This window comes from Brassica napus, chromosome C4 (genome assembly GCF_020379485.1).
Source record: "Brassica napus cultivar Da-Ae chromosome C4, Da-Ae, whole genome shotgun sequence".
Classification (NCBI taxonomy): domain Eukaryota; kingdom Viridiplantae; phylum Streptophyta; class Magnoliopsida; order Brassicales; family Brassicaceae; genus Brassica; species Brassica napus.
In genome coordinates this window covers 5373309-5396861 of record NC_063447.1, presented here as the reverse complement: position 1 = coordinate 5396861, position 23553 = coordinate 5373309, and the positions used below count along the sequence as shown (strand labels likewise).

Genomic DNA, 23553 nt, shown 5'->3' with positions numbered 1-23553 from the left:
AGGAAACTGACTTTTCAAATAATATTATAAAGATTTTCTTGATGCATCACTCATATATATGGTATTTTGTAAATGGATAGTCATATTTGACTGGAAAAGATAACCTTCTGTTGAAAATTGGAAACTATAAGTAAACCATTGTTATAAAAGTAACTGAAGTGAAAAAAATAAAATGTTAGTGGTCATATTTCCTCTTAATTTTAAGTCTAAAGGAAGAATGTTACAGATTTTTATGCTCTACTGTTCCAATTCGTTGTTTCCTTTCACTCTGACTCTTGTAAATACCCTCTTTCTTGATAATTGAAATTTGTAAAAGGTTACTAGATATCTCATTTAATTAGAATAAATTATATACTGATAGAGAAAAAGTAGTGCATTATTCAACTATTAAATATATGTATTGTATCTTATATATTAAGACAGAAGTCACAATCTTGATTCATGTGTTTTTTTTTTTAAAAATAGACCTAATAGACCTAATAGACCTATTCCTAAAAAGTCATGTTACATTTAATATCTAATCTTATCATTTAAATTTTGGACCTACCAGAAATTTTTATTGGACTATCAATAATTAGATTTAAACAATAGATGATCCATTGGATCTATAGATAGTATAAATTAAATATATATAATTTAATGTTGTAATACTATACCTCTATATGCTAAATATTTAAATATTTGTCGATGTTAATTTTTAAAATTATAAAGATTTTTTTTTTAAATAACAAAAATCATATTATCTAAAAATTATTAATCTTTACTACTTTAAACCAATGAAAACAAATTTTAAACTATATAGTTTATTTTAAAAATTAAACAAAAACTAAATGTTTAATTATTTACTCGATAATATAAATCTATAAAGCGAAAAATTTATTTTTTAAAAATTTCTAAATTTGTGAAATGTTACAATATCTTTGAATATGACAATAAAACAATATTTTATTAATCTTTATATATATAGTTACAATTTTAATAATAAAATAATAATCCTAATATATTTATATATAAGAAGATACAGATACATGTGAAAGTTTGAAACAATCTATTCAATGAAAAAATATACAGTAAACTTATTATGTTTTAAAAATTGATAGACACATATATATTATAATATATACCAATTTAGAATTGAAAATAAAATATTTATATAAAAATAAATGAAAACAAAAACCCGCGCGGTTGCGCGGATCGAGATCTAGTTATAATTATATGTAGCTAGATTTTGATCAACGCTTTCAAAGTGCAAAATTATTTTTTGTTGATATTAATATGTCTGTTTGTTCATGGGTTATCTTTTGTTGATAAATTTATTATTTGTTCGCTTCTTGGTTCGATTCAAGTTTTTGTTTTGTTTTGGTTCATTTTCATTTATGGTTTTTTTTTAGTTCAAGAGATATAAAAACGGTTCAGTTATTTATTAGATTGAGTTTAGTTTAGGTTTGGTTATTTTGGTTTTTGCTTTGGTTCAAATAACAATATTATGAATCAATACAATTTTGAGTTCAATTCGCTTTTGGTTCATTCTATTTTCGGATAATTTTGAATAATTTGGGTTAAAATGACATTTTTGGGTAAAATATTGGATAATTAGAATAAATTTAAATATTTCAGATAAAAACATTCTAGTGATTTGGTTATATCACGAAATTTTAATAATTTTAAATATTTTGGTAATTTTAATACTTGATAATTTTAAGTGTATATAATTAATATTTTTAAGTATATATACTGTATTTTGGATATTTGGATTTCCTATTTGGTTTCGATTTGATTTTCTTTTTCTGTTCCAGAGATATATGAGCCCATCTGATATTTGTGAGCATTGATTCGGTTTGGTTTCATTTTTCTTGTTATATTTCAGTTTGTTTTTATGTTCTCGATTTATATGCCAAAGCCTAAATCTGTTTGTGCAATCTGTTTTATATTTTATAAATAACTGAGTTAAATTTTTTAATGATTGATTTTATAACCGTTGCAAGTATCCAATTTATGATTATAGAAAATTCTAAGTATTTTGATGTTTATAACTATGAATATTTTTAAAATTATCATTGATAAAATACAAATCAGTACCATCAATATATTATAATGTAAAATATATTTTTATATACCAGAAACATTTAGTAAATAGTTAGAATCTGGAGGGATATTCTCAAAGTTCTCACATATTTGTTAATTTCTATAAACTCTGTTAAGACAATATTTGTGTTTTAATATTAAAGATCACAATCTAGATTTTCTCCGATTTATTTCCAAAATATTAGATTTGCTCCAATTTATTTCGAAAATATCTTAAAAATATAAGTGAATGGTTTAAATTTGGCACAAAATCTGCCATTTGTAATAATTTCAAAATATAAATTTGCTCCCATTTATTTTCCAACTAAACAGAATATGTTTAAATTAAAAGTTTGAATTTATTTTGTTTGCTAGTTTAGATCTTTCTATATGAAAAGATTTGAAAATCTATAATATTACTTGAAAAGTGAATTTGATGATTTTTCATGCTCTTCATAATTTTAGGCTTAGCCATATTTTATGATTAATTGTTAATTTTAATAAATAATTTTAGTGATTTAGCTGATAACTTATCATTATCTTCAGAATTACTAAAAAATCTAACGAAAAATATCATAGTTAAATTTATATTATACTTATTTTATTAATATTAAAATATTATATATATATGTCTATATAATATTTGGTTAGTACTATTAAACCGACTCTATTTTAATATATATATATATATATATATATATATATCACATAATATCAATTAAATCATATATTGTTTTAAGATAAATTTCTTAGGATAATCAAAATCACTCATTGTGATAATTTCTGAAAATATTTTGGCAAAGAATTCAAAATACCTATAATATTATTTGCGAAGAGATTTTTTCACTCTCACGTTAAAAGTTAGAGCGTTTAAAGTTTTTATTTTACTTAATAAATAATTAGATTAGATTTGTTATATATAATTACTCATAAATTAAATAAAAATTCATGAATTTGATAATCATCATTATCTAAAAAATCTATATTATGTTATCCAAAAAAGAATTTACAGCATAATATTTTGAATATTTTTAAAATAAATATAAATCCATGTATATATTTTATGTATATATGAATGTTTTCAAATTTATTTTACGTAATAAAAAAATATTTTAATAAGTAACTTAATCGTGTATAATTTTCTTAATATTTAATTAATTATAAAATATATCAAAAGCAAAAAAATAATTTATCCTAATGGTTTCTAATTGATAATATATTTATTTACAAATTTTTGTAAAATTATTAAGCCCGCAAATGTAGGCAAACATCTAGTTTAGATTTATTAAATTACAATTTAATTGTATATTTCTATTGATATGTGTTGGTCGTGTTTTTCATATAGTTAAGTTCATGGAGATCGGAGAACATAACATGTAAAGATAGTTTTTTTTTAACGCTGGATAATTATGTTATTACAACTATAAGAAATATTACAGATGATTCTACAGCCGACAATTCTATCTGCCGTATGAGGATTCACGCCTGACTGCATCACCTGAGCTGCCCTATGGGATCCATGCTTGACGGTACTCCTTGTGCCATGCTACAGATCTCTTGTAAGCTTTTTCTCTTTTAATTCGTATAATTCCACTTTCTCCGGGAATTGAAACATGTAAAGATGAGAAGGAATTGAAACATGTAAAGATAGTTTACATTCACATTTTGTGGATTCAAATACTGTGATATAAATCTTGTTTTATTAAGTTTGATACCTTACGTTATGGATTTGTTTCATTTTAAAATATTGAGTAAAACTGTTTTAAATGAATTACGATAATATATATTTAAGTGAAATTGTTTTACTGTTTAATTAAAATTTAAAAACTGTGGCGATACTATAAATACTAACAAAAACCAAGGGGGGCATAAAAAAAGGTCTCTTGTAAATAGTATAGATGTGGAATTACCGTGGCCTAGTGGTCAAGGTTTAAAAGTTTCTACATCCAAGTCTGGAGTTTGAATCTCAGGCGACGCAATTTCTACACCAAGAGGTCTGAGTTTCAATTCCCGGAGAATGCAAATTTTTATGGCGCAAAAAATACCGTTAGGAATAGATTTCACAGGGCAGCTCATAGTGTGCAGTCAGACGTGAATCCTTATAAGGCAGGTAAAATTGTCGGCTATAATATCGTTCATGTAATGTTTCTCATAATTTGTAATAGCATAATAACTGGACAAAAAAAAATAGTATACGAGAATTACAGCTCTATATATACTGAAGTTACAAAATCATACAACTAATGAGGAAAATGAAATATATAATAAAATGATTGTAATGATAGTGAGATATATAGTCTTTCCTTACATCAACTTCACACCTTTTTTGGACCCATGTGGTAAATCTATATATATATATTTCCAATTCTAACATATACCCATTCGATTGTGTTTCTCATTTTCCATCTTACATCTCACAGTACTAACCAAAACCATGAACCCTAGTCATGACAAACCAATACTACTTACATTATTCACTCTTCTCCAACTTTCAAACCCTATTAATGCATCACCATCCCCACTCATAACGGCTCTTTACGCCTTTGGCGACTCCACAGTTGATTCCGGTAACAACAACTATATCCCTACTCTTTTCCGGAGCAACCATTCACCCTATGGTAGATCCTTTCCGGCCAAACTCTCCACCGGAAGATTCTCAGACGGAAAACTCGCCACCGACTTCTTAGCCTCCTCTCTAGGACTCAAATCCACTATACCAGCTTACCTCGATCCTTCGGTGAAACCACTTGACCTTTTGACTGGCGTTAGTTTTGCCTCGGCCGGAGGTGGTTTAGATGATCGCACGGCCATGCTATCGTTGACTTTGACCATGGACAAGCAATGGAGTTACTTTGAGGAGGCGGTACGTAAGATGAAGAGTGTAGTTGGAGAGTTGGAGACTAATAGGGTGATTAAGAATGCTTGGTTTGTGATTAGTGCGGGGACTAATGATATGATCTATAACGTTTATGATCATGTTCTTGGGAGTTTTATCTCGGTTTCGGATTACCAAGACTATCTACTCAGAAACGTCGAAGCTTTTGTCCAGGTTTCTTTAGCTACATCCAACTTTTAAGTTATTTATTCTGTTTATTTATTTTAAAATTATAGGCAACCTCAAAGGAAAATAACCACATAAACTATTATCTCTATAGAATTGTCTATATGTTAATAAGAAACGAAATGTCCTAGTCGTATGGATCCCACCCATTAAATTACTTGAGTAAGACATATACGGCTCTACGCATTCTGCTAATCTAACAATCAGATAAAATTCTTTTTTGTTACTATTTTAGACAATTTTATAACGCTTTCATCGTATCTATACTATTAAAATAGAATTCATAACTTCTTTCATGTGTGATTTTTTTATTTGGATCATCCCTAGAAAATTTATTAAATTTTACATTACTTAATTATAATATCTTTATTTTTATTTGAAATACTAATAAATATATGAAGAAATGTCTAACAAAATCTTTTAAATATCTTTAGAATCTTTTTAAAATATATTTTCGAAATTAGTTTTTTAAAATTTTAATTATCACAAAGTATAATTATAAACTAAATTTTATTTTAGTTTTGATTGTAAACAAAAACTAATAATTATATAAAATATGTTTAATAATATTTTAATGATAATAATATTTTCAAATTTATTTAATTTTCAAAATTAAATTTCATAAATATTTTAAAAGTTGTTTTTAAAAAGAAATATCCACTTCTATTTCGAATTTAAAAATAAAAATATCTTATCTATTTAGCACAAAATTATGACTTATTTCATATGTGATTTTTTTTTTAAGTTTAGAACACCTAAAAGTCATACCTTTAAATGCATTTACCATGTAATACAATTAATTTACACTTCCCTTCATAGACGAAATATTTGATCTTTATTCATATCGTATATATAAGATTTTAGTCCATTGTTATTAACGTTTGTGTATTCACCTGAATTAAAAACCAATTCGGTTTATTATTTAAACATCTATACCAAATTGGTTTAATTAATCATCATATACCAAATTCTCTATTATGTAGGTTCAACTTAATTTAGTTTCCACATATATTTCAAATTTAAAAATAAATTTTTTTATGTAAATCAGTATTGTCACATAATAATATTTTCAAAATAAATTTTGTTACAAAAATACAAAATTTATAAATTTTATAGCAGTAATATTATACGCCACACACATATTATTATAAAATTAGATAAGTATATGATATCAAATTATATTAATTTATTGATATATTTTATTGCATAACCTAAAATATTTTAGTACTAAAGAAAACCAGCACGGTCGCGCGGGTCAAATATGTAGTTACTAGGTATTTTTTCCGTGCTCATGCACGAGTATAAATATTTATACAATAAATATACTATAATAATTGATTGATATTTACTTTAATTTTAAATTAATTTATAATTTATATGTATAATTTATATTAATAATATTATATTACTTTAATTAGACATGATTTTTGATATGTTATATCTAGTCGGTTTTATTGTTTTTACACTCGATTTAGTTATCATTTGTGCATATTGGATTGCATCTATTTATCTGAATTCAACTATAATATTTTTTTATTTTAAATATATTAAAGTTTTGATTAATTTTCTTATTTGCAATTAGGTTGGTTGTTGTTTTATTTATGTAAATGTATTTTAGTAAGATTATGTATAACTTAAAATATATTATGCTTAGATTGAAATAAAAAACAAACGAAAGTATTTGATTCTAAATTACATAAATTAATATAACGATAACACTCTGAAGTCTCATGCATATATATAAATTTTACAAAATACCTAATTTGGAACAGTTGGTTAATATTTTATTTTAGTTTATTTATATATTTTGAGTCATCCTATATTTATATTTATAAAATAAATAAATAAATTATTATTATAAAATTATATATTCTTATTGTAGTTGAATATATGATTTTAGATATTAGTTGGATTAGTCGATATTTATAAAATAAATAAATAAATTATGGTATAAAATTATATATTCTTATTGTAGTTAAATCTATGATTTTAGATATAACTTGAATCGAGTCACTCATGTTGTGTGTATATTAAGTTACATATATTCTTTCAAATTCAGACTGACATGTATTTATTTTGTATTATAATTAAGTCAAATCAAATTAGTTTTATTGATCTCTTGAATGTGCATGTATTTTCATATTATTTATCAAATTATATGTTGATATTTAAAAATATTAGAAAATAAAACGATGATCAACAGGAAGTTACATAAGTAACTGATAAATTTTTGAAAGATCATGAACACATATAAATATTTATAATAATTAAAATATTTGATAAATTCTAAATATTGTTTTGCCGTAGATTTATTGAATGACAACATGAAATTTATTTTAAATAAACTTAAAATGAGAATAGAAGTTTGCTTGTGTATTTTGATTACGGTTATATTAAGTTCCACCAACATAAAAACATAAAATAAAAGATCAATCTAAATATTAAGAAAACAAATAATTTTTTCTGTATTGTTTAAAATTATTTTTAAAAGAAAAAAAATATTTATTTTTCTAGTATCAAGATTATCTATGTAAACTTGTTGTTTGAAATCACATTATATACAAAAATATTTTTTTCAGCTAAGAAAAAAAAATAGATACAAAGAATTTAATTTTTTTGAAGAAAAAAGTATTTTATTACTTCAAAAGTATATTTATGTTATTTTAAAATAGTTTTTAAATGTAATATTACTATTTTGTGAACTTTCTTTTTTAATGAAATCATATTATATATAATATATTTTTGTTTTTAAATTTATAAATGTTTCTTTTTTATATGTTATTTGGAAGTTTTTTTAAAAGGAAACTATATAAAAAATCAATAATAGTATTTAATTGTAAATTTTTTAATTCATTAAGGATAACTCAGGAATTAACCGTCGTAAGAATTAACGTAAGCGCGACACATAGAAAAATAGCTTTTCAAATAATATTACAGAGATATTCGTATTAAATTTTTTTAATATTTTATTTATCCTATATGTTATTTGAAAATTATAAAAGGAAACTTAAATAAAAAATGAAAGATTAAATCAAATTTTATTCATTAAAGATATCTTAATTTATGTTATTTAAATTATTTTGTAATAATTTGAGAAATAGATTGATTTAAATAAAAATGCTTAAACTTTTAAAATATATATTATGTTGTTTAAGATTATCTTTTAAAAGGGAAGAATATTTCTGTACTTTAAAATTAAGATTATTTTGTGAACTTTACTTATTGTGAATTACACTATATATAAAATATATTTTCGTTTTTTAAATTTATAATTTTTCTTTATTATATTGGTTATTTTATAAAGTAAAGAAAAAGTAAACCTAAATAAAAAAAGGAAAAAAATAGAATAAATATTTAATAATGATAATTAGATATATTTGATTCATTAAGGGTATCATCGTAATCAACTACCGTGAGAGTTAACGTGAACGCGACACGTAGAAATCTGACTTCTCAAATAATATTATAGAGATTATTCTTTTAGACGATGCATTGGTGCCTAAAGTGTCGTTAATAGGTAAAATTTTATTATCGAACCTTTGGCGTTATTGGTTTATATATTTTGATTGATTTAGAAATTCATACAGCATTTATAAATTCAAGGAGGTGATATTGGTTTATATATTTTGATTGATTTAGAAATCCATATAGTATTTATAAATCCAAGTAAAATATGCAAATCCGGAGGTTTTCCCTCAGATTTGAGTCTTTGTATTTTTAACTAAAAAATCCAAACAAATCCATTTAAATCCATTATAAAATCAAATATATTAGTAAATCCGTACGATTGAATAACACTTGATTTGATATAGAATTTATGAATCATTAAACTAATAACACATGATTTTAATACAAATTTTAAAATCATAGAACCAATAACACTAGATTTAGTTCAGATTGTCAAATACATTAAAATACAACAACCAATAATCCCTACCAAGTAAAATATACAAATTTTCAAATTTTCTCAGATTAGTATTTACCAAATCCGAAGGTTTTTCCTCGGATTTGAGCCTTTGTATTTTTAACAAAGAAATCCATGCAAATCCATTCAAATACATTATAAAATCAAATATATTAGTAAATTCGTATGATTGAATAACAGTTGATTTGAATTAGTTATTATAAATCATTAAACGAATAATACATGATTTCAATACATATTTTAAAATCATAAAACTAACAACACCAGATTTAGTTTAGATTCTTGGATACATCAAAATACACAAACCAACGATGTCATGGCAAAATACACAAACCAACGATGTCATGGACTTCTCTACGGGTTAAATAAAAAACTCAAAATGGGCCTTAGCCCATAGTTTTATGTACGTTTTTTTTTCTTTTTTTGGTCAAAGTTTTATGTACGTTGTTTTGATCATTTAGGCCCATATATTATTTCTGCAATTTATACTCTCATACTCATAGCGAAGAGACTGACCTAGATACATAGATCTCATCTCCATATAACAGCTAAAAAATGTAAATCTCTAACGTATCTTTCCTCCAAATGGTCAACAGAGACTACACGACGCAGGAGCACGAAGGATTACAGTAGCGGGACTACCACCAATAGGATGCCTTCCGGTGCAAGTAACACTTGGTACTGTCACTCTCCCTCGGATCTTCCATAAACGGATCTGTACGGAAAACCAGAACACTGATTCTCAGCTATACAATCAAAAGCTACTGAAGCTAAACTTCCTTCTCAGTCAGAGGCTTCGAGGCTCCAAAATTCTTTACCTCGACATCTACACTCCAATAATGGACATGATCAAACATCCTCATAAATACGGTAAGTAATTTGAATTTTATACACAAGAAAATTTGTTAACTGTGGCGTAAATTTTTTTGACTTGAAACATTGGAATATGAATAAATGCAGGATTGGAAGAAACGTTAAAAGGATGTTGCGGGACGGGGTTCCTTGAAGCAGGACCTCTATGCAAGTCGTTGTCTGGAACTTGTGATGATGTTTCCAAGTATTTGTTCTTCGATTCTGTGCATCCTACCCAAAAGGCTTACTCTGTCATTGCTACTTACGCCTTACAAAAGTTGTTGCCTCTCCTCTAATTTTTATCCTGTTCTCTGCAATTTTTTTAAAAGAATGTTATCACGTCCACAACACTTTTCGCAAGCTAACTGACAAATATAAACTTTTAATTTTGTTACTACGGTTTATTTCCCTCTCCAAACTAACTGACAATTAATTTAGAGTGAAGAAATTTCGAGTCTCGAGTTATGTTAACTACGTTATTAGAGAGGGCATTCATTGATAATATGGGAATAAATTCTGATTAAAAGATATTTTAATGAATATGTGGGGGTCATATTCGATATGGCATTTAGGTAATGGAAAATGAAGAAAAATATGTATTGTAAAAATGCTACGATATGTCAAATATTAACAACAAAAGGATCTTTCACCTTACATAAATATTTGACTTATATATACTGTCCAAAATATTAAGGATTGGGAAGAAAATTATACAAACAACACAAGTAGACACAGAACAACAAAAACCTTTTGTAGATTTTTGATTCCCTCACAAAAATGTAAATATTCTCAAATCTATTATTACAAAGTAGAGTTTGTCTATTCCTGGTGAAGTCACGTAGGCGGACACCTAAATAAGTCAGCTCTCTATCAGACGACACGTGTCTCTTCCCTAAATACGCTGCATATCATTAATTGCCTGCTCCGATATAATTGGGCTTCGTATGGTTTTTGAGCTTCATTTGTTGTTCAATGAACCAAGCCCGATAGCTAGAAACCTAATCCTTTCAATTCATCTGATTTTAGGTTTCATCCCTCTTTGTTCTCCGCCACTCCAAAATCTAAGCCCAGTCTGTTAATGGCAGACTTATTCTTTCAGAGAGCAACGATCGACTGCTAGGGTTCACCGTATTCTTCTCTCAAGAACCTAAGCATAATAAATTTGAAAACAAAAACATACAAAACATAACAAACAAAAAATGAAAATTTAGTTAAATTAAGTTGAATTTAACTAAAATTTAGTCAGCATCTAAATTAATTGAAAATACATACAATAATCCAAAAATATATAAATTTTATGAATAAAAAGAGCAAATTAATAAGAACAAAAAAAGAGAAATCAATTTACATTATCATTTTTCTCTTTTCATCTGGCCAATAGAAATAAAAATTACTAACTCACCGAATTTTATTTCATTTTATGTTCACCGAGATAAATTGAGAGAATTAATAAAATAATAATGAAAAATTATAACCGAAAGTTAATACATAATGAAAAAGTGAAAAAAATAGTTTGAAAAAAATATATAATATAATAAAACAATACAGTTTGAGTTGCTATACATAATGCTCTAAAGTATAGCTCAGTGTTTTTGAACTACTGAGTTACAATGCATCACAAAACTTAAGATTGATGAAAATTTTGTCAAAATAAATAATTTTATAAAATATATGCTATAATTTAAAATATATAAGTTTCAAAAATAAATAGAAAATTTCATTAAAAATAATTTATGATATTTTCACATTTTATTAAAAATCATGCATAAAAAGAGTGAATCACATATTTTTGTGTGGAAATTATAGAAAAGTACAAGTAACAATTATTACATAATCAATTTAAGTATACTTCAAAAATTAATTTAGAAAAATTAATATGTAACATTGCTCTATTCAAACAATTGTAACTATCATATATAGAAATTTTGTCAATGGTGTCTTTGACATTTAATATCCATATATCTTAAATAAATGAAGATTTACACTACTTCATTCAAAAAATCGTATATAAAAATTTAATCAACAACGAATATGACATTGAATATCATAATATTTTATATAAACAAAGATTTCACATAAATAATGAGTAACAATGATTGTATAACTTAAGTCTTAACACAAAAAATAATTTGAACATAATGAAACTAACAAAAGTAAAATTCCACGTGTATCGCGGACCGATCCTAGTATATAATACAATATAGTCAAATATTGTTTTCAAGACCCTAGATGATAAGAAAACTAGTATATGCGAATAACAAACATTTCTGTTGTCTATCGAGGAGATCAAGAGTGAAGACATATATCTATGGCAAGTACATCTGTCTTCTTGTCTTTCTCTTTTATTTTTTTTTAAACAAAGTGATATGAGAGAAGAAACAAATATTCAAAGAACTTCCGTTGTAATATAAAAGGAGTGGGATTACCAAAAAAAATATATATAAAAAAGGAGTGAGTATTGTCAGGACAATATACTAAAAGAGTGGAATGGGAAGAAAAATTGATGGTTTTAGTTGGGGTTAAGTATATTACAAATGATAAGTATTATTCTAATGTCTCAGCCATACCTAGCGCAATTTGATTTGTTACATCATCTACAACTATATTAAGATCACTTAAATTGAGAATTGATTTTGAAAAGTTGACAACGGTTAGTTTGCCGTTAGATGTCAAAACACGATGTAATTTAACATAATTTATGTTGACATGGGTACCTGCAAGTGAGCATTTCATAAGATAGAGACAGGAAAAGTTTTATTTTGTGTCAAATAAGACAGGAAAAGGTTATCGAGATCAACCCAAGCATGTACGATTGCATATATAACCTTCACTGGCTTAACGTTATTGCATAAATTTACTGACAAGATTTCCATGCTAGGGGAAAAAATATTGGCTTAGGATACTTGTGTGAGAGTGAGTGAAAGCGGAAACTATGCATACATTTGCAACGTCTCACAACAAGACACAACCAAGACAACGTGCAATGTCTTGTAACTCTCAAAACCATATAGACTCACTAATCATTTTTATTGGTTACTATTCAGGATAAAACGAATCTCTGTTCACAACTCGATCACAAACATTTATATTTAAATAAGCATTTAACATCTCGAAAAAATTATATGGGAAAAAATACCAGAACAGCGTTTTAAAAATGTATCTATTATTACCTTAGTTATGGGTCTTGTCACAAGTATGCAACGAATGATAAACAACAAAGAACCGTCTTCCATCAACAAGTACCTCAAGATCTCACTTAGAATATACGTATATATATCTTATTATATATTCATAAAGTGAGATCAAGGGGACGTGCCAAGACCGAAATCTTTCTCTTTTTAGGATCATTTTGAACTTCTTTCCTAAAGTCTCGACCGAGTTTTGATGAACTCGACGAAGATAATGACAGAGACAAACCCTTGATATCCTCATGATCGTCAAGTTCTTTTTCTTCATCTTCTAACAAGCAGTCTCCAAGGTTGTTGTGAGTCCGATGTACCTTAAGGGACAAGCTTAGATCCAAATCTTGGACCGACTTATTGCAATCATCTGACAGTAACAACTTTTTCCTTTTCAAAACATTCTCCGTTTCTTCTGCCACTCTAGGATTTTCCCTTTGATTAGAACTTAATATGGTATCAATATGATCTTGTGGCCCTGATGCGGTCGAAGAATTAGGATTGGAGGAGAGGCTTTGTCCCCATGATTTATTTAACGTTTTCATACCTTCAAGAAAGCTTCTATGAATACTTGGAACTGATTCACCTACTCCATTGCTCGCTCTAGCAGCTTCATGAGAATTGATTCGAAACGAAATAGTTTTATTCGTATCATCAAGAATACTATTACTAACTTCACGAAATCTCTCGCCAGACTGTGAGCTAAACAGTGTGGGTCTTGTTCTTGTACTGTCTCGTGCTGTTAAGCCTCTCCAAGGGCTACGGTAGACCTGGCGTCTATGGTCCGTCCATGAACCGCCACCGTATCTATTGATGACATGCCAAGTTATACACAATGAATTTTAATATATTTATACAGGTAGAAAATTAATAAGCTAAAGATTTTGTAAATACCCTAAACTAGTAGAAGGCCTTTGGTCAAAACTTTGTAGCATTGGAAGTTGGCCAAGGTTGTAAGTGTAACCAGCTCCGTGTTCAAACGAAAATCCTTGATTTCCTGAAATAATAAGAAAATGAAATATGAAGAAATAAACATACTGTCTAATTCATTTATAAGAGTTTAGAATCAAATTCAAGAAGCCCTAAATTAAACCATAACCTAAAATAAGTAATTACCTTGATTTGGGTCATCAGTCTTCTTGCTTCTGTACATCTAAGAACAAATAATGAAGGTGGAAAATGAGTTTTAGGAAAAAAATCTAAATAATAAAGATAGTCACTACAAGAAAACATCGGTATTCTGACGGACATTCCGACGGAAAATGAAATCCTCGTAATTTCCCGAGGAATTTCCGAAGATATTCCGAGGAAAATTATTTTGGGTTTCCTCGGAATATCCTCGGAATATACCAACGGAATTCCGAGGAAATATCAATCCGTCGGAATATTCTTATGAAATACCGAGGAAAAATGTGTTCCTCGGAAAAAACCGATGAATTCCGAGGAAATATTATAGCCGTTGGAGAGCCGTTGGGGGATTTTACAAAATTCCGAGGAAATTCCAACGATGATGACTCGGAAACAGACTACAATTGATTTTTTTTTTTTTTAAAGAAATACCGAGGAAATTCCGAGGAACACTTGATATACTCGATCGATCGATGTGTTTTTGAACATATATACATTGATCGATCCGTTTATAAAAAAACGTTCGAGATTTTGTTCATTCGATCTATTGGATATCCACATCGATCGATCGGATAATCTAATCGATCGATCACATTGTTACGCTTTGGTCCATCTTAGTGATCGATCGATGCGTTTTTGGACATATATCCTTCGATCGAGCCGTTTATAAAAAAACGTTCGAGATTTTGTTCATTGATATCCACATCGATCGATGGGATAATCTAATTGATCGATCACATTGTTACGCTTTGGTCCATCTTAGTGATCGATCGATCCATTTTGGGATCGATCGATCACTTTGTTACCCCAAACCCTGTTTCCTCGGAAAAGCCTCGGAATATTCTGAGGAAATTCCGAGGAACATTTGATATACTTGATCGATCGATGCGTTTTTGAACATATATACATCGATCGATCCGTTTATAAAAAAAATGATGTTTTGAAACCCCAAACACTAGTTCCTCGGTATTTCCTCGGAATATTCCGACGGAATTCCGAGGAAGAAAATGGTTTCCTCGGAATTTCCTCGGAATATTCCGAGGAAATTCCGAGGAAATGGGGTTTTTAAACCGAAAACAACGTTTTGCGGTTTGAATAACACCTATATAACCCTTATTAAGTGTCTTACGTTCATTATGAAGTCAAAAATTTGTTCCTTACCCTATAATAAACATTTTTCCGTTTGTATGAACGAAATCCCACAACATAAGAGAAACACTTATACACTTTAATGAACGGTAAAGGGAATACTTTCAATTCGTTTTGAAATTTGTTATTTCATGGTTTATGCTCATCTATACAAAGAATCCTCAATGGTATGCATTACAATTGTATAAGAAATGAAATACGGCAAAAAAAATTGATGTTTTGAAATCCCAAACACTAGTTCCTCGGTATTTCCTCGGAATATTTTCATTTTACCGGGCAAATATTTCGCAAAAATTGAAATTCGAATTCCGACGGAATTCCGACGGATAGTATCCGTCGGACCCTAGGTTTTATAACCACGAGCCGCTTCTTCTTCCCCATTTCTCTCTTCTTACTCTGCGCGACTCCTCTCTCCTCTCCGGCGATTTCCCCCTGAATTCTGACGATATCTCCGGCGATCTCCCCCTTCTCTTACACAAATCATGTAAGGACCCTATCCCACTCTCTTAGGTTCTATTTGTAAGGTTTTTGTGTAGTTTTGATAAATTTTTGTTAGGGTGATTGGTTAGGATTGTGATTTGGTTGTATAATAGGTTTAGAATTGTGATTTGGTTGAATAATTTGTTTTGTTAAATTGATTTAGAATTTTTTTATAATTTTTTTTATTTTTTTTGTATTTATAAAATCGATTTTTGTATTTTACAAAACGATTTTTGTATATAAATTCGATTTTTTGGATTTTACAAAATGTTTTTTGTATATAAATTCGATTTTTTGGATTTTACAAAATATTTTTAATATCTATAAAACTTTTTTTGTGATTAAAACTATTATTTGGGATTTTTTTTAAAAAATATATATATATATTTATATTATATAAATTTTTTATTTATTAAAACTATTTTTTGTTTATTAGAACTATTTTTATATATTTATTAAATATTTTTAATATCTATAAATCTTTTTAGGAATTAACCGTCGTAAGAATTAACGTAAGCGCGACACATAGGAAAATGGCTTTTCAAATAATATTAAGAGATATTCGTATTAAATTTTATTAATATTTTATTTATCCTATATGTTATTTGAAAAATATAAAAGGAAACTTAGATAAAAAAAAAGAAATATTAAATCAAATTTTATTCATTAAAGATATCTTAATTTATTTTATTTAAATTATTTTGTAATAATTTGAGAAATAGATTGATTTAAATAAAATGCTTAAACTTTTAAAATATATATTATGTTGTTTAAGATTATCTTTTAAAAGGGAAGAATATTTCTTTACTTTAAAATTAAGATTATTTTGTGAACTTTACTTATTATGAATTACACTATATATAAAATATATTTTCGTTTTTTAAATTTATAATTTTTCTTTATTATATTGGTTATTTTATAAAGTAAAGAAAAAGTAAACCTAAATAAAAAAAGGAAAAAATAGAATAAATATTTAACAATGATAATTAGATATATTTGATTCATTAATGGTATCATCGTAATCAACCTCCATGAGAGTTAACGTGAGCACGACACGTAGGAAACTGACTTCTCAAATAATATTATAGAGATTATTCTTTTAGATGATGCATTGGTGCCTAAAGTGTCGTTAACAAGTAAAATTTTATTATCGAACCTTTGGCGTTATTGGTTTATATATTTTGATTGATTTAGAAATTCATACAGCATTTATAAATTCAAGGAGGTGGTATTGGTTTATATATTTTGATTGATTTAGAAATCCATATAGTATTTATAAATCCAAGTAAAATATGCAAATCCGGAGGTTTTCCCTCAGATTTGAGTCTTTGTATTTTTAACTAAAAAATCCAAACAAATCCATTTAAATCCATTATAAAATCAAATATATTAGTAAATCCGTACGATTGAATAACACTTGATTTGATATAGAATTTATGAATCATTAAACTAATAACACATGATTTTAATACAAATTTTAAAATCATAGAACCAATAACACTAGATTTAGTTCAGATTGTCAAATACATTAAAATACAACAACCAATAATCCCTACCAAGTAAAATATACAAATTTTCAAATTTTCTCAGATTAGTATTTACCAAATCCGAAGGTTTTTCCTCGGATTTGAGCCTTTGTATTTTTAACAAAGAAATCCATGCAAATCCATTCAAATACATTATAAAATCAAATATATTAGTAAATTCGTATGATTGAATAACAGTTGATTTGAATTAGTTATTATAAATCATTAAACGAATAACACATGATTTCAATACATATTTTAAAATCATAAAACTAACAACACCAGATTTAGTTTAGATTCTCGGATACATCAAAATACACAAACCAACGATGTCATGGCAAAATACACAAACCAACGATGTCATGGACTTCTCTACGGGTTAAATAAAAAACTCAAAATGGGCATTAGCCCATAGTTTTATGTACGTTTTTTTTTCTTTTTTTGGTCAAAGTTTTATGTACGTTGTTTTGATCATTTAGGCCCATATATTATTTCTGCAATTTATACTCTCATACTCATAGCGAAGAGACTGACCTAGATACATAGATCTCATCTCCATATAACAGCTAAAAAATGTAAATCTCTAACGTATCTTTCCTCCAAATGGTCAACAGAGACTACACGACGCAGGAGCACGAAGGATTACAGTAGCGGGACTACCACCAATAGGATGCCTTCCGGTGCAAGTAACACTTGGTACTGTCACTCTCCCTCGGATCTTCCATAAACGGATCTGTACGGAAAACCAGAACACTGATTCTCAGCTATACAATCAAAAGCTACTGAAGCTAAACTTCCTTCTCAGTCAGAGGCTTCGAGGCTCCAAAATTCTTTACCTCGACATCTACACTCCAATAATGGACATGATCAAACATCCTCATAAATACGGTAAGTAATTTGAATTTTATACACAAGAAAATTTGTTAACTGTGGCGTAAATTTTTTTGACTTGAAACATTGGAATATGAATAAATGCAGGATTGGAAGAAACGTTAAAAGGATGTTGCGGGACGGGGTTCCTTGAAGCAGGACCTCTATGCAAGTCGTTGTCTGGAACTTGTGATGATGTTTCCAAGTATTTGTTCTTCGATTCTGTGCATCCTACCCAAAAGGCTTACTCTGTCATTGCTACTTACGCCTTACAAAAGTTGTTGCCTCTCCTCTAATTTTTATCCTGTTCTCTGCAATTTTTTTAAAAGAATGTTATCACGTCCACAACACTTTTCGCAAGCTAACTGACAAATATAAACTTTTAATTTTGTTACTACGGTTTATTTCCCTCTCCAAACTAACTGACAATTAATTTAGAGTGAAGAAATTTCGAGTCTCGAGTTATGTTAACTACGTTATTAGAGAGGGCATTCATTGATAATATGGGAATAAATTCTGATTAAAAGATATTTTAATGAATATGTGGGGGTCATATTCGATATGGCATTTAGGTAATGGAAAATGAAGAAAAATCCCTTATATATTAATTGAGGAACATTTGAAAAGATATAACTTCAATTTTGTATTAATTAAAAGAGGCCCCAATGCATAGGTGACACTCAATTAGGTAGTCAATTACATTCAATTGAAAAATAAGTAGGTCCACATTCGATTTTTATATGTTGTTAGATACATAAGTTGGTCAAACTATATGATATAATGATATGATATGCTATTTGCTTTCCATAAATAAAACCTACGGAATTACCATAAATGACTAATATATATATATGACAATTAATGATTTTAATAATAAAGATTTGATAACAATTTATATCTCCTCCATCATTTTTTGTTTTTTATATTATTAAAATAAATTAAACAATCAAATTAGCTATAAAAGTAAAATTTAGATTTTTTCGTATATGTTATATTTTGAATTTTTAAAAACGACAATAAATGACTAAAACTATTAAAATTATTATGTTAAAAATTAATGATCAATGGTTTAACATTTTTATTATAAGAAGATACACATGATTTTAAAACCATATGAGTAAAAAATATAATTTAATAATAAAATAAATAAATATATATATAGATTAAACACTATATACCATAAGATTACATAAATATTTTAATATTAAAACTTTCAATGAATTTGCAAGAACATTGGTAAATTATAAACTTATTAAAGATTCAGATTGAAAATTTTGTTATCGATGATTTAAATATTTTGTTATAAAACGATAAGAATGATCATAGAACCGTATGATTATAAATTCTTATTTAATAAATAACTATATAAAATATACTATTCTTAGAAAAATAGGTTGGTCTATCTTAACTTATATTACACTTTTTATTAAATTAACTATCGAATTGATAAATAACTTACCAAAAATGTTTTGCACTTTCCTTAAATAAAAGCTACGAAATTACCTAATATGATTAACGTATATGTGAAAATTAATTATTATGAATAATAAATAATTGATAACAATTTTTGTAACTTAGTTCTTTTTTAATTTTATATTATTAAAAGATATTAAAAAATCACATTAAATATATAATAAAAATATTTATATTTTTTCTTATATGTTATATTTTGAATTTTTCAAAACGTCTATAAATTATTAGAAATTTGAAGATCCCCACTCTGAAAATTTTGTGATCAATAGATTATTTTTTTGTCATAATAAGTTACAAATGATCATAAAATTGAATTAATATGAACTTTTATTTAATATTATAAGAAGATACACATGATTTTAAAACCGTATGAGTAAAAAATATCATTTAATAATAAAACATATATAATATATATATATATATAGATTAAACTATATACCATAAGATTACATAAATATTTTAATATTAAAACTTTCAATGAATTTTCAAAAACATTTATAAATTATAAACTTATTAAAGATTTCACATTGAAAATTTTGTTATCGATGATTTAAATATTCAGTTATAAAACGATATGAATGATCATAGAACTGTATGATTATAAATTCTCATTTAATAAATGACTATATAAAATATACTATTCTTAGAAAAATAGGTTGATTCATCTTAACTTACATTATATTTTTATTAAACTAACTATCGAATTGATAAATAATCTACCAAATTTTTTTTGCACTTTCCTTAATTAGAAGCTACGAAATTACCTAATATGATTAACGTATATATGAAAATTAATTATTATGAATAATAAATATTTGATAACAATTTTGGTATCTTAGTTCTTTTTTTTTAATTTTATATTATTGAAAGATATTAAAAAACCACATTAAATATATAATAAAAACATTTATATTTTTTCTTATATGTTATATTTTGAATTTTTCAAAACGTCTATATATTATTAGAAATTTGAAGATTTCCACTCTGAAAATTTTATGATCAATAGATTATTTTTTTTGTTATAATAAGTTACAAATGATCATAAAATATAACGCATATGAATTTTTATTTAATAAATATTCAAACTAAATAATATATATATAAATACTAATGATTTAAAGCAACAAGATTGGCTGATCAATTTTGTCGTCCACTTGAAATCTTTCAAAAGTATGTGAAAGACTAAAGTCAAAGTAAATATGGATTTAGAATAGTAGTTATATTTTACTAACCGAAATACCGAAAAAAACCGAAACCAACCCGATATCCGGATTGAACACCCCTAATCCAAATGAAGCCAAACTATTGTTTCATTCTTCAAAATATAATAAAAATAATAACTTAATCCCGCGCAAGGCGTGGGTCTTATCCTAGTATGTATTGTAAAAATGCTACGATATGTCAAATATTAACAACAAAAGGATCTTTCACCTTACATAAATATTTGACTTATATATACTGTCCAAAATATTAAGGATTGGGAAGAAAATGATACAAACAACACAAGTAGACACAGAACAACAAAAACCTTTTGTAGATTTTTGATTCCCTCACAAAAATGTAAATATTCTCAAATCTATTATTACAAAGTAGAGTTTGTCTATTCCAGGTGAAGTCACGTAGGCGGACACCTAAATTAGTCAGCTCTCTATCAGACGACACGTGTCTCTTCCCTAAATACGCTGCATTTCATTAATTGCCTGCTCCGATATAATTGGGCTTCGTATGGTTTTTGAGCTTCATTTGTTGTTCAATGAACCAAGCCCGATAGCTAGAAACCTAATCCTTTCAATCCATCTGATTTTAAGTTTCATCCCTCTTTGTTCTCAGCCACTCCAAAACCTAAACCCAGTCTGTTAATGGCAGACTTATTCTTTGAGAGAGCAACAATTGACTGCTAGGGCCTAAGGTTCACCGTATTCTTCTCTCAAGAACCTAAGCATAATAAATTTGAAAACAAAAACATGCAAAATATAACAAACAAAAAAATGAAAATTTAGTTAAATTAAGTTGAATTTAACTAAAATTTAGTCATCATCTAAATTAATTGAAAATACATACAATAATCCAAAAATATATAAATTTTATGAATAAAAAGAGCAAATTAATAAGAACAAAAAAAAGAGAAATCAATTTACATTATCATTTTTCGCGTTTCATGAGGCCAATAGAAATAAAAATTACTAACTCACCGAATTTTATTTTATCTAATGTCACCGAGATAAATTGAGAAAATTAATAAAATAATAATGAAAAACTATAACCGAAAATTAATATATAATGAAAAAGTGAAAAAAATAGTTTGAAAAAGTATATAATATAATAAAACAATACAGTTTGAGTTACTATACATAATGCTCTAAGTATAGCTCACTGTTTTTGAACTACTGAGTTACAATGCATCACAAAACTTAAGATTGATGAAAATTTTGTCAAAATAAATAATTTTATAAAATATATACTATAATTTAAAATATATAAGTTTCAAAAAAAAATAGAAAATTTCATTAAAAATAATTTATGATATTTTCACATTTTATCAAAAATCATGCATAAAAAGAGTGAATCACATATTTTTGTGTGGAAATTATAGAAAAGTACAAGTAACCATTATTACATAATCAATTTAAGTATACTTCAAAAATTAATTTAGAAAAAATAATATCTAACATTGCTCTATTCAAACAATTGTAACTATCATATATAGAAATTTAGTCAATGGTGTCTTTGACATTTAATCTCCATATATCTTATATAAATGAAGATTTACATTACTTCATTCAAACAATCGTATATAAAAATTTAATCAACAACGAATATGACATTGAATATCATAATATTTTATATAAACAAAGATTTCACATAAATAATGAGTAACAATAATTGTATAACCTAAGTCTTAACACAAAAAATAATTTGAACATAATGAAATTAACAAAAGTAAAACTCCGCGAATATTGTTTTCAAGACCCTAGATGATAAGAAAAATGCGAATAACAAATATTTTTGTTGTCTATCGAGGAGATCAAGAGTGAAGACATATATATCTATGGCAAGTACATCTGTCTTCTTGTCTTTCTCTTTTATTTTTTTTTAAAACAGTCATATGAGAGAAGAAACAAATATTCAAAGAACTTCCGTTGTAATATAAAAGGAGTGGGATTACCAAAAAAAGAAATATATAAAAGGAGTGGTATTGTCAGGAACAATATGCTAAAAGAGTGGAATGGAAAGAAAAATTGATGGTTTTAGTTGGGGTTAAGTATATCACAAATGATAAGTATTATTCTAATGTCTCAGCCATACCTACCGCAATTTTTTTTTTTTCGGTAAACATATTAAGATTGCATTACCAATTTTCTGAATTTGTGACAGACGGTACAAAGAGATGCTAGTAGCAGAAAATACAAACACCGAAATGAAATTACTAACACAACAACAAAATACAGTAATGAAAAACATGATTGAGAACCGATACCAAAAGGCAGAGGAGAGAGCACTCGAGAAAACTTGAGAGAGTCGCCAAGAGCACGCAAAACGCAAGATCAGAAACTCCATAGTACGGCACCAGTTAAGCCATGAGTCACGAGCCGGTAATATTAGCTTGCCCAGGCACTCGCCTCCATAAAATGACCTCACCACAAAGCCCTACCACCTGCAAAGAGCAAAGACACTAGCGAGAACTCGGAGCTTGCAGCAGACGACAATGGAGCCGCACCAAAGCGGCGAAACCAACGAACTAGAGCCTGTCGAAAACCCCATACATCAATCACCGCAAACAGCCACCTCTGCTCCTCCCTCCTGAATTTCAAAGGCACCATGATACTCCAACAGCCTGTAAGCGCC

The 23553-nt window shown here is 27.0% G+C and overlaps 2 protein-coding genes and 1 long non-coding RNA gene across 3 annotated transcripts; 2 read left to right on the top strand and 1 right to left on the bottom strand.

Moving 5' to 3' along the window:
- The first annotated feature begins 3825 nt into the window (after positions 1–3825).
- Positions 3826–10299, top strand: LOC106363751 (GDSL esterase/lipase At2g40250). Its single transcript, XM_048753411.1, has 3 exons — positions 3826–5113; positions 9647–9920; positions 10011–10299. The coding sequence occupies exons 1-3, from the start codon at positions 4499–4501 to the stop codon at positions 10196–10198; spliced, it is 1077 nt and encodes a 358-aa protein (XP_048609368.1). The 5' UTR covers positions 3826–4498; the 3' UTR covers positions 10199–10299.
- A 157-nt stretch (positions 10300–10456) lies between these two features.
- LOC106378178 lies at positions 10457–14257 on the bottom strand. The gene is made up of 3 exons (XM_013818351.2): positions 14198–14257; positions 13976–14078; positions 10457–13888 (listed from the first exon to the last, which is right to left on the bottom strand). The coding sequence occupies exons 1-3, from the start codon at positions 14232–14234 to the stop codon at positions 13192–13194; spliced, it is 837 nt and encodes a 278-aa protein (XP_013673805.2). The 5' UTR covers positions 14235–14257; the 3' UTR covers positions 10457–13191.
- A 2982-nt stretch (positions 14258–17239) lies between these two features.
- On the top strand, positions 17240–18631 carry LOC125585059. Its single transcript, XR_007321913.1, has 2 exons — positions 17240–18252; positions 18343–18631. It is a non-coding gene; the product is annotated as an uncharacterized LOC125585059 (long non-coding RNA).
- Positions 18632–23553: the final 4922 nt, after the last annotated feature.

Excerpts from the sequence above, each read along its gene's own strand:
- LOC106363751 (XM_048753411.1), top strand. The coding sequence starts at position 4,499 with ATGAACCCTAGTCATGACAAACCAATACTACTTACATTATTCACTCTT. Across the intron at positions 5,114-9,646 it reads ACGTCGAAGCTTTTGTCCAG|AGACTACACGACGCAGGAGC; the intron begins GTTTCTTTAGCT and ends AATGGTCAACAG. Across the intron at positions 9,921-10,010 it reads CAAACATCCTCATAAATACG|GATTGGAAGAAACGTTAAAA; the intron begins GTAAGTAATTTG and ends GAATAAATGCAG.
- LOC106378178 (XM_013818351.2), bottom strand. The coding sequence starts at position 14,234 with ATGTACAGAAGCAAGAAGACTGATGACCCAAATCAAG. Across the intron at positions 14,079-14,197 it reads GACTGATGACCCAAATCAAG|GAAATCAAGGATTTTCGTTT; the intron begins GTAATTACTTAT and ends TTATTATTTCAG. Across the intron at positions 13,889-13,975 it reads AGGCCTTCTACTAGTTTAGG|ATACGGTGGCGGTTCATGGA; the intron begins GTATTTACAAAA and ends TGTCATCAATAG.